Genomic DNA, 13967 nt, shown 5'->3' on the forward strand with positions numbered 1-13967 from the left:
TCAGAATTATTAGCCCCGTTTCTTTTTTTTCCCCAATTTCTGTTTAACGGAGAGAAGATTTTTTTTTCCCAACACATTTCTAAACATAATAGTTTTAATAACTCATCTCTAATAACTGATTTGTTTTATCTTCGCCATGATGACAGTAAATAATATTTACTAGATATTTTTCAAGACACTTCTATACAGCTTAAAGTGACATTTAAAGGCTTAAGTAGGTTAATTATGTTAACTAGGCAGGTTAGGGTAATTAGGCAAGTTATTGTATAATGATGGTTTGTTCTGTAGACTATCAACAAAACATATAGCTTAAAGGGGCTAATAATATTGACCTTAAAATTGATTTAAAAAAATTAAAAACTGCTTTTATTCTAGCCGAAATAAAACAAATAAGACTTTCACCAGAAGAACAAATATTATCAGATATACTGTGAAAACAATAAACTTCCTAGCTCTAATAAACATCATTTGGGAAATATTAAAAGGAGAAAAAAAAATTCAAAGGGGGGTAAATTATTCAGACTTCAACTGTATATACACACATTTCTTTTTTTTTTAATGTAACTTTAATTTAATTCACTTTTTTAAAAATCTTTTTTTATTCCTTTCCACAAGAATGCAAACTAGATGACATGTAAACTCTACTTCCTGGAACATGCCATTTGATGTGTTATGAGTGTGGTTATTCACCTGTGGTGTTGTGACGATGACTGCTCCATCGATGCCAGCGCCACTCAGATACTGCACAATGGACAAGTGCTCATCTGAAGTTCCCGGAGGTGTGTCTACGATCAGATAGTCCACTTCTCCCCAGTCCACATCCCTGAGAAACTGTTTTATCATGCCTGCAAAAAGATACTACACATGTGACAACGCACCATAACAAATAGACTACACTGCACACAACTGCACTCTCAGCACTCCAGTCTAATCTCATGTGAGATGCAATCTTAGCCAAAGTCAGATAAGCAAAGAGCTTTGCAACTGCATTTTTAAAAAATCTGAGATGCACACTTTTATTTAAAGATTTACTTTTGTCTTTATTATAGTAAATGGAGAGAAAGCAAAAATTGTTTGTTTGTTTGTTTGTTTGTTTATTTAATGAAATATCAGCAACATACGGCTCTTTCATGGAAAATTTATATAAAAAAATGACTAAATAATAATGACTTCATAATTCAACAAGAGATGATAAAATTAATAAAAGTAAAACATTAGATATTGAAGTTGAGGAGGGTGAGAGATGGAAGGGATTGGGAAAGGCCCAAACTCAGGAATCCAAGCCCTGACCACTAGGCTATTAGCAACAACAAGATGCACACATTTTTGCAGTTATTCTGCAGTACATGCAGCCATTGTAATTTAATTCCTTTATCCTATCCTTCCTTCCTTTATCTAATTATCTTCCAAAGGAGATCCACCAAAAAAAAGTCAAATACACCGAAGTACCTGGCACTCACTGCTATGTGTTGTGATGATGAAACCTTTTAATATTATATTAAATCCTAATTGAAAGTTGACCCCCCCCCTCCCCCCCTCCATAATCTATCAATTATAAATTAATTATTATCATATTTTTTTCCTTCTCGCAATTTAACTCTTTTCCCCACTTCTTTTTCTCTTACTTTATGGGGTGTGAGTATGTCCGTTAATGTGTTGTTCAATTTGTGTGTTTTAAAAGTTTTAATTGGTCATGTGGTTGTGATTATTGAATATACAATTGAAAATCAATAAAAAGATTTTTTTTGTATGAATCCCATTTACTGTAGTTAAGCTTGTGTCCTATAAACATAATTTGATTATTAGGGAAAATAAAATAAAATATTTGGTTGCATAAAGTTTTCTTTAAAGTAAATGCTTAATGTTAAATCAGATAATTTTTTTTAAATTACATTAATAATTTATTACAACAAAACTATATTTCTAGGGTTCATTTAGAATCAGAAATAACCCGAAAAAATATAATTGACTTGTAATTTTAAAGAACGTAATAAAACTTGTGCTTCTCTATCAAGGCTAATGCGTGAATCTGCATCAAGGCCCTGCATCAACTTCACAAGTGATCAGTAAAGAGACATTACTGTTTCCACATACATCTCTTGCGAGCACGTGAGCACAGATTCTGTCAATACCCTTCCTTCTTATGTCATTATGCTTTACATCACTTTCACAGGAGCACACAGTGTGACACACAAATACTATTAAATGAGATACTGGAATACAAAACACACACACAGTTCAACACAGTGAATCATGAGTATCATCTTTTGGTATGTTTTTCCAAAATACATCCAGTAACCGCCTTGTTAGGTCACCAGATGAAGAGTAGCAGATGGCTTTTTCAGACAAATCTTACCATAGTTACACAACAAAAGCAAACTAATGAAACGCATTTGGGAAAACCTGTGAAAGTGGTCATACGTTTTCATTCATTCATTTTCTTTTCGGCTTAGTCCCGTAATTATTCAGGGATCGCCACAGAGGAAACAATGCCAACTTATCCAGCATATGTTTTACACAGCGGATGGCCTTCCAGCCACAATCCAAGACTGGGAAACACCCATACACTCTTGTTCACACACATACGCTACGGTCAATTTAGCGGATTCAGATCACCTATAGCGCATGTCTTTGGACTGTGGGAGAAACGGGAGCACCCGGAGCAAACCCACGTGAACACGGGGAGAACATGCAAACTCCACACAGAAACGGCAACTGACCCAGCCGGGGCTCGAACCGGCAACCTTTATGCTGTAAGGCGATTATGCTACCCACTGCACCACCGTGCTGCCCAGTGGTCATACTGTGTGTGGAAAAGAATGTTTTAGACAACATTTACATCTGAATTTAGTGTCATCCACTTGTGTTCAGGTTGAGGATATCCATAATTAAAGCCAAAGAGGGTCAGTTCAGAAAAGACATTTTAGTTAATGTTGCACTCAAAAAATTATGTTTGCCATTTGTCAAAACTACTTATTTAAAATGACCTTAAACAACACAACCCTTGCATTTTTTGGAGGACAACTTATTGATTTATGTTCAATCCAATTAAATTAGTAAAAACTAATTAGTTAAATGTATGTTGTCTAAACACGAATCGATTGTACTGAACCCAGCATTTTCTTACAATTTGTTACGTTTGCAAATAATACATTGTAGGCTTGCTTTGTTTTTGTTGTTGCACACAGAAAACATTTGGCGTAAACTCTAAAACTTGAATGATACATGAAGAAAACCTATAAACCAGTTGTACTAACACTTCAAAACCAAACTTATACTAATACAACAGAGTAAAAATGGCAACATAACATCACCCAAAGGTATGCAAGTGCTAAATAGTGACATAATACAAACTTAGTTTGCTTCTTGTTCGAACTACTTATTTAAAATGAGATGAAAGAACACAATTCTTGAGTTTTTTTTTGGGAGGGCAATTTCAATCTAGGCCTGTCATGACATCTTTTTTTTTGTTTCACAATATATTGCGATAAATGATATTATTGTCATTTTAGGGCCATTTTATGACACTCATTATATAATGCCAGAATTACAATATAATAGCAAGTACACTCTTTCAAAGAACACATAATATTTTATCATTTTCCTTCAGCTTTGTCCCTTTATTCATGAGGGGTCGCCAAAATGGAATGAACCGCCAATTTATCCAGCATACGTTTTACACAGCGGATGCCCCTCCAGCTGCAACCTAAAACTGGGAAACATCCATACAATCTCATTCACACACATACAATACGGCCAATATTGTTTTTTTAATTCAATTCACCTCTAGTGCATGTCTTTGGACTGTGGGGGACACCAGAGCACCTGGAGGAAACCCACACCAGCACGGGAATAACAAGCAAACTCCACACAGAAATGCCCAGCTGGGACTCGACCCAGCGACCTTCTTGCTGTGGGGCGACAGTGCTAATCACTGAGCCACCATGTCACCCCATAATACTTTATTCTTAAGAATATTTCATTTAATTATGGTCATTTTAACCATTTAATAATTAGGCATTGAAATCACAATTTGAAAACGTACATCCTAAACAAACAAATAACAATAAATGTTAACAAAAGAAGTGCAAGGGTAAAACTGTCAAGGCTCTGATATATGCCTCCAGATGCATTTTCAGTTGTCAGACACACACATGAAAATATACTACAGTAATTTATAGTTAATACTATAGTGTTTTAACGATACTGACACTGACACCTCCAATAGAGATAGAGAGGTTGTGCAATAAGCTAAAATGCTGCTAGAATTGGTTTTTATGTATGGGCGTTATATACTGCATCACCAAAAATGTTTGAGGTCCTGTCTATGTGTTGTGCGATAAGTCGATATATTGATTATTGATTGTATATTGATTGTGACAGGCCTAGTTCAATCCACTTAAATTTGTAAAAATTATAATAAGATAACTTAAAGTGCACTCGCATAAGGTACAGTTGCCTTTAACCGTGCCAAAGTGTGATTGTCCCCCATTCCCTCTCCTCGTGCTGCAGGTATTAGGTTTCCTGAAGGTGCAGCGAGGTGGTTTGCGTCTTTAACAAACTACAAGAGTTTGCTTTCAATGAAAATTAAGAATGATAAATAAATCCACATGAAACAGTCCCTTAAAAGTGACGTTGCGTCTTCAGTTTCGGGCTCAGGCACGCTTTCCGCTCAGGGTACACTCACACTATGCTATCCAAACTGAGCTCAGGCACATTTCCCGGTTCGTTTGAGAAGTGTGAGTGCTCTGGGCTAGGGCCGGCCAACTGAACCGTGCCTGAGCCAAATTCAGAGCACTCACACTTCTCAAATAAATCGGGAAACGCGCCTGGGCACAGTTCGGATAGCATAGTGTGAGTGCTCCCTTAATCTGTTCATGGAAGAAAAAAAAAATCGGAATTGAGTCACTTGAACTTAAAAAAGTGCCAAACAAGTGGTTTATAAAAAAAAAAAAGCTCTTATTCGTCCCCTCTTTAACAAAAAATGACCAAAAGTACAAATGTATGGCCTTTTTCCAGCCTCCTGTTCACTTGTATTCAACTGCAACCCTGAAACATGCCATGTATGGTGTTATTTCAGACTATCAGTATCAAACTCTTTCACAAAACAACATCAGTTCCCCTGAATCGCAAAGTGTTACTTCCTAAAATGTTTAAAAAAAGACAGCTTGTCTTCTCTCACCCAATTGCAAGTTTATCTGATGAACATGATTGGAAAAAAAATACATTATGTTTCTACATACATGAATTGAGTCATTCAGGTCAATGCACACAGTAGCCTAAATCAATGTGACTACTCAACACCTTGGTCATTACTGCATCTCAAGCAGTAAAAAAACAAAAAAAACAAAAAGACAAGTGAAACAAATGTCACAGATGCAACATTTAGATATCAGACAGTGGTTAAACACAGACTACGAGGAAGTGAAACCCATCTTGTTTAAACTTAACTTAGTCCCCTAGATAAACAGAGCCACATGCTATTCTAAGAAAACAACACTTTTTTCCAGCTTTTCTGCTGGAGAAAGATAAATGAATATTGTATAATGTCATGCTGTTCCTCATATAGCATGTTAAATCTTCGATTGGCTTTGGTCAAGTTCCGCTAACACTCAGTTGTGTGCATTCTATTGTGTGGTCATTACAGCCCCATTTTTTATTGTTATTTTAAAAGCAGTATTTCTGCTTCATAATGTGACAGGAAGCTAATGTTGCTCATATATCATATGATACTGGATAAAAAAAAACGCCTTTAATTTAATTACACATGCTGATCATATGATTAAGAGATACAACACTAAACTAACCTCCAGTGATTGACATGAAAAACCTGTTGACTGACTGAAATGAAACCTGCAGGTTAACCAAGTGGAAATATTTTATATTTATATTAAAAAACAGCTGCTTGAAACCAAACATGTTTTCCAAAAATACTCTCACCTAAAACACACTGCAAAACCGACAATCATATGACTGCCACCCACAGGTAAAGAGACCACACATACCCACTTGTATCTCAACTTTTAGACTGAGGATCTGATATGGAAGGTGAGATATGGAAAAATATAACACTTTCATTTAGGCATTTTCGTACTAAAATTTTGCAACAGTAAAATCTGATTCATATACTTAGATAAATCTCAATCATAAAAATATATCTAAAAATATAAAACAAAGTGAACACCATATCATGTAGGGCATGACATTTAAATATGACATGGCAAAAAAAATTTTTTAATACAGACTAGAACAATGTTCCATCCAAAATTATCTGTAATTTCCCCACCCTGCGCCCTATAACATCCCCCCAATGTCACACGCATATGATTCATTTACAATAAACTAATTTCACATGATTTAGACTGAAACCACAGTTTATTTTCAGTATTTTTCTTAATTTTCAAGTCTTGCCAATGCAGTTTAGACTGTCAGTGCAGTTTAATTTGACTTTAACAAGCTTTTTGGGTGTCTGAGGCATATGAATACGCTTTGAAGCACTTTGAAGTAGAGCATACTGGGTAGAATTTTAACAGGGTATGTGACATGTGGCCTTGTGCTGTGCTGTTTTGATCTGTGCAGCAAGATTATCTTGCAAGTTAACATACTAACAAAATGCAGCACATATTGCAACTCAAAAAATGAGACTGCATGACACTGACTACGTTTACATGGACATCAGTAATCAAATTATTTACCTTAATCTGAATAAGACAATAATATGATTAAAGTGTTTACATGAGTTGCTTTTTGAATGTTCCTTTCATGACCCCGTTTTGCATGTTATAGCACATAATTCGATTAATGTCATTTCACCACTCTATTCACGTTAAAACTCTGCATTTTGCGATGCAGGTGTCTGTGGTCCTTTACTGACTGAGTACGAGCAGAGAATAGTGTCAAACTGCTGTGTGTGTATTAACTATCCAGTTGCAAAATTTGCCGAAAATCCTACATCCCAGTGGTGGAAAGAGTACTGAAAAATCACTCAAGTAAAAGTACCATTACTTATCTTAAAATGTAATGCAAGTAGAGTAAACGTATCTGTTGTAAATATTACTCAAAGTAGGAGTAAAAAGTAGACCTTTCAAAAGTACTTAAGAGTACTGAGTAGTGAGCATTATGGTGTGAACAGCTGATGCATTTACATGTAATTTGTGGATGTGTGTAAACGTAACATTCTGTAGTGCATTTAGTTATTGCCCAGCAGGCACACAACGTCATAAGACACTAATATTAGGTTAGATTTAGGTCGTGACGTCAGGTGACCAAAATTCAATGTCTAGCCAGCATCTAAGGACAATGTTATTTTGATGTTCAATAAAGTCATCAAATAAAGTTGATATTTGATTTTAGGTTGTGCTAGAAAGTGACCAAAATCCAATGTCTATCCAACATCTTAAACCAACGTCATATTGACGTCAAATACTGACATTTATTTGTCAGGTATGGAAATCAAAACACCAACGTCTGATAGACGTCATAGTGGTTACGTCCACACAACGTCAAACTGTAACATCATTAGACGTTGATTTTAGGTTGGCCGTTGGACACTGACGTCGGCCTGACATTGTGTTCTGATGTCAACCCGATTTTAATTTCCAAACAAAATACAACGTCCCCACGACGTTGGGGTACAACATCAATTTGATGTCATGTTGACGTCTTATGCCTGCTGGTTGGTTATTTAACGCCATTTCGAGCATAAACAAAGTAAACATCCGTCATCTTTTCATCAATGACATGCAACTAAACTCTGCATCTAGTCTCTGGGTCATTGCGTGTAAAGATTTTAGACATCATCTTCTGCACAATTTTAATGCTGCAATTATAAAGCGCTCATGTCTTGAGGTAGTTCATTATTATGCGATTGACCTTCTATGTGCGATTTGATTGGACAGGAATCGCAGGACTGATTTTTCTAATCCGCATAGTCAAGAAAGAGATAAAGTAGTGACTGCAGGTTGAAGGAAGATAGTGGAGTAAAAGTAGCGATACAGCACTAAAAACATTCTCAAGGGAAAGTAAAAGTACACATTTTTAAAACTACTTAGCAAATTACAATTTCTGAGAAAAACTACTCAATTACAGTAATTTGAGTGTTTGTAATTTGTTTCTTTACATCCCTGCACGACAGTAATAGTTTGATTGAGGTGTTTACATGCCTGTACTGCACTTCAATAATGTGACTAAAATCGGCATACTCCACATGTCTTAATTCAATTTCTGTTCAGTTCGATTACGACCATAATCGGATTAAATTAATCAAAAATCACTGTTTACATCAATCAGAGTATTGCCTTTATCGTATTAAAATCAGATTATTGGTGTCCATGTAAATGTACTCAATGAGGAACAATGTAGATCTAACCTACTAAATACAATAAAGAAGCATAATATTTTTGACGTGTAAAACAGAAGACTGGACTAAGGTGAAGTACAAACCGTTCTTTTTGGGGCCTCTCCAAATAACAGCATCATCTGGACTACTGAGGAGGAAGCCGATGGACATCACAGCCAAGTTATCTTCAACATACTACAATAGAGAGAATATACTTTAGCCTGATTTAAGACACAAATCACTATAAAGGAATCAAAGTGTCTTCAGAATTCAAAAGAATAGAGATGAATAAGATCTCACCACAGGGGACCAGCCTGAGCCGCTCTGATGAACCTACAGTGAGAACAAGTAGAAAATGATCTTACCTCTATATAAAATATTCAGATACCCCAGTATTCTGACACAAGTATAATGCAGAGTCTGTGTCTGAAGTGAAGTACCTGCTCCCCTTCTAAGCCCATTATTTTGGGTATTGATGGCCCACAGATGTCCACATCCAGTAGTGCCACCTAGAAAAAAAACAACAACAACAACAACTTAAACACTCATCTGTCACTGTATAACAGTTGGGACATTTTCAATCCATTTTATATTGTCTAAATCTGAATCTTAAACCAAAATCATATTGACGTCAAATACTGACATTTATTTGTCAGGTATGAGGACCAAAATTCAACGTCTGATAGATGCCATAGTGGTAACATCCACACAACATCAAGCTGTAACATCATTAGATGTTAATTTTAGATGACACTGTATAACAGTTAGGACATTTTCAATCCATTTTTCATATCGTCTAAATCTGAATATGAACACAACCTAATAGGCTGGGCCGATAAAGGATATCATATCGAATTGCAATAAAATTTACTGTATGTCAATAACGATGATAAGCTATGGACCTTTTCACTCGATATTGATCAATGTAAAGAGCCAATTACACAGCAAACAAATGCAACAACAGGAGTCTGTAATTGTGCTGATATTAGAGATATACTCTCTCACCCAGTATTGTTTAGCGAGCTCGATTCACTTTCCCGCCAGCAGTATCAGCTGTTAAACTGTTGTTTATTTTAATGATGAATATTTTTACAACTTTAATTAAGTAAAAATTTTATTTAAAAATAATTAATTGTTAAATATAAGTATTTTTGTTTGTGTACTGCATATATGCTGTCAATGACAGTTCTTAAAAATATTCTATTTTATATTGTACATCATAAGTATAACGTTTAAAAAAACGTAATCTGCAAAAAATAGTAATGTGTAAACTGTTTATTATCAATTACTTTGAAATGTTATTTAGTAAAGTGTCTAATCTTTGTGGCTTCAGTCATTGTTAAGATACTCTTTTCAAGCTGGAAGCATTAACAACTTATATCGAAATATATGTTGTTATCGCTCAATATAAAAAAAGAATTATCGAGACTGCATTTTTGCTATATCGCCCAGCCCTAACCTAAACTAGAAATGAAATGCATATATCATATATAATTTTCAATTGTGCATTTATAAATGGTGTGACAGTTAAGGGAATAAGCATGCAAACTTGTTGTTGTTTATTAGGGATATAGATTATGTACTTTTAAATAGTGTGCACAATATACGGTTTCAGCATTGATATCGCAATGTGATTATTCGCAGTAGTCACATCGCAAGATATGCAATGTTGAGTTTGTGTTATAATTTATCATTTGCAAGTGTTGTAGAGGCCTGTGACTGTATGAGGACTTTAAAAGCATTCAGACATATGAAATTGTACTGTTAGTAACTTTAATAATGATTAATTGTATTGAATTGTTTTTATTATTAAACTTCTGTATAATTGAATACTGTTATACTTGAAAAATGATAAAACACTGTTTATTTCAATTGTAACTTTTTCTTTATTGTATTTATTTATGCTTCTAATTTGTTTATTAGATTTTTATACAGGTGCCCTCCCTTACAAAATCATCCCAATCAATTTAAAAGGATCAATTCTTTCCTAATAGAGATGTACTCATATTTGTATTTAGTTGTTTTCAAAACGCAATATATATCACAAAATAATAACAAAATATCGCAATGTTAGATTTTTCCAATATTGTGAAGCCCTATTGTGCATTTTGCGAAGATATTTGATAATTCGATATATTGTTGTACAAAACAATGGCAAAAAAATCTAATAAATAAAAGAAATTTCAATTAAAAAAATGTGTAAATGTGGTTCATACAAGTGAGCATCTTATTTTTTGCTTAAAAAACTAAGGAAAAAAGAAAACACAGATTTAAAAAAAACTAAATGCTAAACACAAAACTAAATAAAACTACATATTAAACACAAAAAACAATATTAGACACAGGTAAAAATAAAAGACTTAAACAAAACAATACAAACAAAAATATTAAACCATATATCAATTTAGCAAACTAAACTAACTTAAAACCAACCAAAATACTAAACAAAAACAAAGCACTAAACAAAACAAATATATCATATATCTTTCATATCGATATATTTTCTTCAAAGCAATATTTCTAGAATTTGGTAAACAAATTATATAGTAAATAATAACATGAAATATAAAAGACAAAACACAAAGCTAAATCCTAAACATAACTAATGAAAATACAAAACCCCAGCGACTGCAGTAAAATAAAGTTAACACAAGATGTCAGCTTACTCACACACAGTTTCAGTCTGACCAGCACTGACTCATACATTAGACATTGCATAAGACCTTCATAAGCACTTCAGTTCCATTTCTGTACATACAGAGCACAACCACCTCCAGTACATGTTTAAGCTATTTAGACTCATCTTTGAACGCCACTTCTACCCCGCTGCGACTCGAAAACATAACCTTTCCATTGCCTTCATGGTATGAATGAAAGCATTAGGTCTACAGTCTAGATTAGTGTGGGTTGAGTCTGTACCAGACCTGAGGGCTATATCTGAACTCACATCTGCAAGAGAGCTGAGAGACAAAAACAGGTGCTCAGAAAATACTGGCAAAACTTGGGAGTGTGAAAGTTTTCTGTTCTGTAAAGTTCTTATACAGCAAACATCTGCAATTGACAACAAACTCTATCAGACTATATAATACACAGGTTTTCAAACTGTGGGGCGTGCCAGCACCTAGTAAGGGGGACGCGAGACATTGAGACATGCACTCGAGTAAATTATGATAATGATTTTTATGTGTTCACTAGAGGGAATAATATGATTAACGTTACCTCTACAGCTAACTATCAGACACCTGTAGAGTTAATGAGTTCCAGTAAAATATATACAAATAAAATGGACCAGGTGCTTTTTAAAACTAATGACGGTGAATGAATAAAAGTCAAACTGGTGAGTCGTCTGACAAAAAAGTGCCCTTCTCAATCAAATTCTTCTGGCGCTTGTGAAATTAGACAAATTTGGCGTGTATCCTAAAAGTTTGAAAACCCCTGATATAATATATTAAATGATAAGAAAACATGTAACATAACTTAAAATACTTAACAAAATAAAATAAAACTTTAAAAAATTATAATTAAACAATGAACAAAGAAAAACTTTTTTTGTAATTAAAACCAAATACTGAACAAAATAAAATATCAAATTAAACTAAAAAAAACACAACAAACTAAGTAAACAATGAACAAAAAATAAATAAATTAAAACCAGACTAAACACAAAACAAAATGATAAAATAAAACAAACAATACTTACTAATTAACGAAAATAATTACTAAACAACTACTTATCTACAAACACCTCAGCAAAACCTAAATTAAATTTGCCACAAGAAAAATAAAATCTGCGAATCTTTATTATTATTTTTTCTTTAATAGGAGATCGTCAAATCTCTTTCTCTCCTCTTACAATAGACACCCGAGCCTGCAGCATATGTTTAGGTGATCACACCGGCACAAATCTCCCGCCAAAAGTATAGTCTGTGCTTGTGACTAATCTGTGGACTTCATAGAAATTCCAGATGTGTTGATGATCTAACTTTTTGGATCTGTGAAAGCCATTGCTTTTTATGCATTAAAGGCATGTCTAATAATGGATATGTATATAAAGTACACTAAATCCAGCAGTGTCACAAAGTATTTGTTTTAAAAATGTATATGTTCTAAACTTAAACACACAGTCTAATAAATGTATAGCCTTCTAGGACTGGGCTTGTGTTAAGTGTCATTTGCTTAATGGCTGAATTAAACAGAAAGCTCATTAAACACCCTCAGTTTGGTCTCACTGTGAAGCGCTTTATTTCTCCTATGCTGTTCCTCTGCATTTCATTAAAGTGTTTAAAAAGTTTAATTCTGTTGTTTTCAAAATTGTCCTAAGAAAAGAATGGGCGAATGCATATATTATATATACATTATTAATGCACACTCACCAGCCACTTTATTAGGTACATTACTAGTACCATGCTGGACCCCCTTTTTCCATCAGAACTGCTTTAATCCTTCAGGGCATAGATTCAACAAGGTACTGGAAAATTCCTCTGAGATTTTGGTTAATATTGACACGATAGCCTCACGCAGTTGCTGCAGATTTGTCGGCTGCACATCCATGATGCTAATCTCCCGTCCACCACATCACAAAGGTGCTCTATTGGATTGAGATTTGGTGACAGTGGAGGCCATTTGAGTACGGTGAACTCATTGTGATGTACAAGAAACCAGTCTGAGATGATTCGCGCTTTATGACATGATGCGTTATCTTGCTGGAAGTTTTTCACATTTTATGACATTGTGGTCATAAAGGGATGGACATGGTCAGCAACAATACTCAGGGATTGCTGCCATGTCATGGGCTGATTAGAAATGTGGGTTAACGAGCAGTTGGACAGGTGTACCTAATAAAGTGGCCGGGGAGCGAACAGTATATTCCATCAGGGATCCCACTTAGAGGCAAAAAACAAATTCCCTGACTTTAACCTGACTTTCAATCCCTAAAAAGCAGCATTTCCATGACATTTAATGTTTGACTTAATAATAATAATCTAAAATTAACAATGTTAAAATAACATCATGCAAAATGATATTCAAGCTTAAACCATTTTGATATTACTTAAATATCCACTATGAGAAAAACAATACATAATTTACCTCAGATTTTGTTTGTCTACATGGATGCAAAGAGCTACCTCTTAGATAGCAGTTTTACACACTTTATACAGTAGTTAGCTTTACTGAAGTCTACGGCCCAATCCCAATTCTACCCCTTAGCCCTTCCCCTTCCCCCTACCCCTCGTTTTGTGCGTTCACATGAAGTGGTAGGGTGTCCCAATTCTCTTTATGTTGAAGGCGTAGGGCTAAGGGGAAGGGCTGGACAGCCCTCTAAAGAGAGATTTTTCAGGATCACACTCGAAATCAAGGGTAAGAAAATTTCCCAGAATACACAAGGCACAACTACACCCGGAAGTCAGGAGATGCACAAATTAGTATTTATTGTCATTATTATGAATTTTTACGACAAACAAGCACAGGTTTTAATACTGTGTATATTCATAACCACGTTCGTGTTTTACCCTCATGCTTAAAAAAAAACCGCTAAAATAAAAACCGCAAAATTTCGCTATCTATAATCCATAATAATAACTCCTTTACAGCATTCCCACACAACATGACAGTTGATGACACTCGAATA

General features: G+C 34.6%; 1 protein-coding gene across 1 annotated transcript in view; it reads right to left on the reverse strand.

Annotated features, from left to right (window-relative positions):
- Positions 1-13967, reverse strand: part of nubp1 (nucleotide binding protein 1 (MinD homolog, E. coli)) — a 47360-nt gene that overhangs the window by 13057 nt on the left and 20336 nt on the right. Inside the window, exons 4-7 of the mRNA XM_056453519.1 lie at positions 8779-8847; positions 8639-8671; positions 8443-8533; positions 691-845 (exon numbers count right to left, since the gene is read on the reverse strand). Coding sequence (XP_056309494.1) covers positions 691-845; positions 8443-8533; positions 8639-8671; positions 8779-8847 — 348 coding nt within the window. The remainder of the gene's footprint in view (positions 1-690; positions 846-8442; positions 8534-8638; positions 8672-8778; positions 8848-13967) is intronic.

This window comes from Danio aesculapii, chromosome 3, assembly GCF_903798145.1.
Source record: "Danio aesculapii chromosome 3, fDanAes4.1, whole genome shotgun sequence".
NCBI lineage: Eukaryota > Metazoa > Chordata > Actinopteri > Cypriniformes > Danionidae > Danio > Danio aesculapii.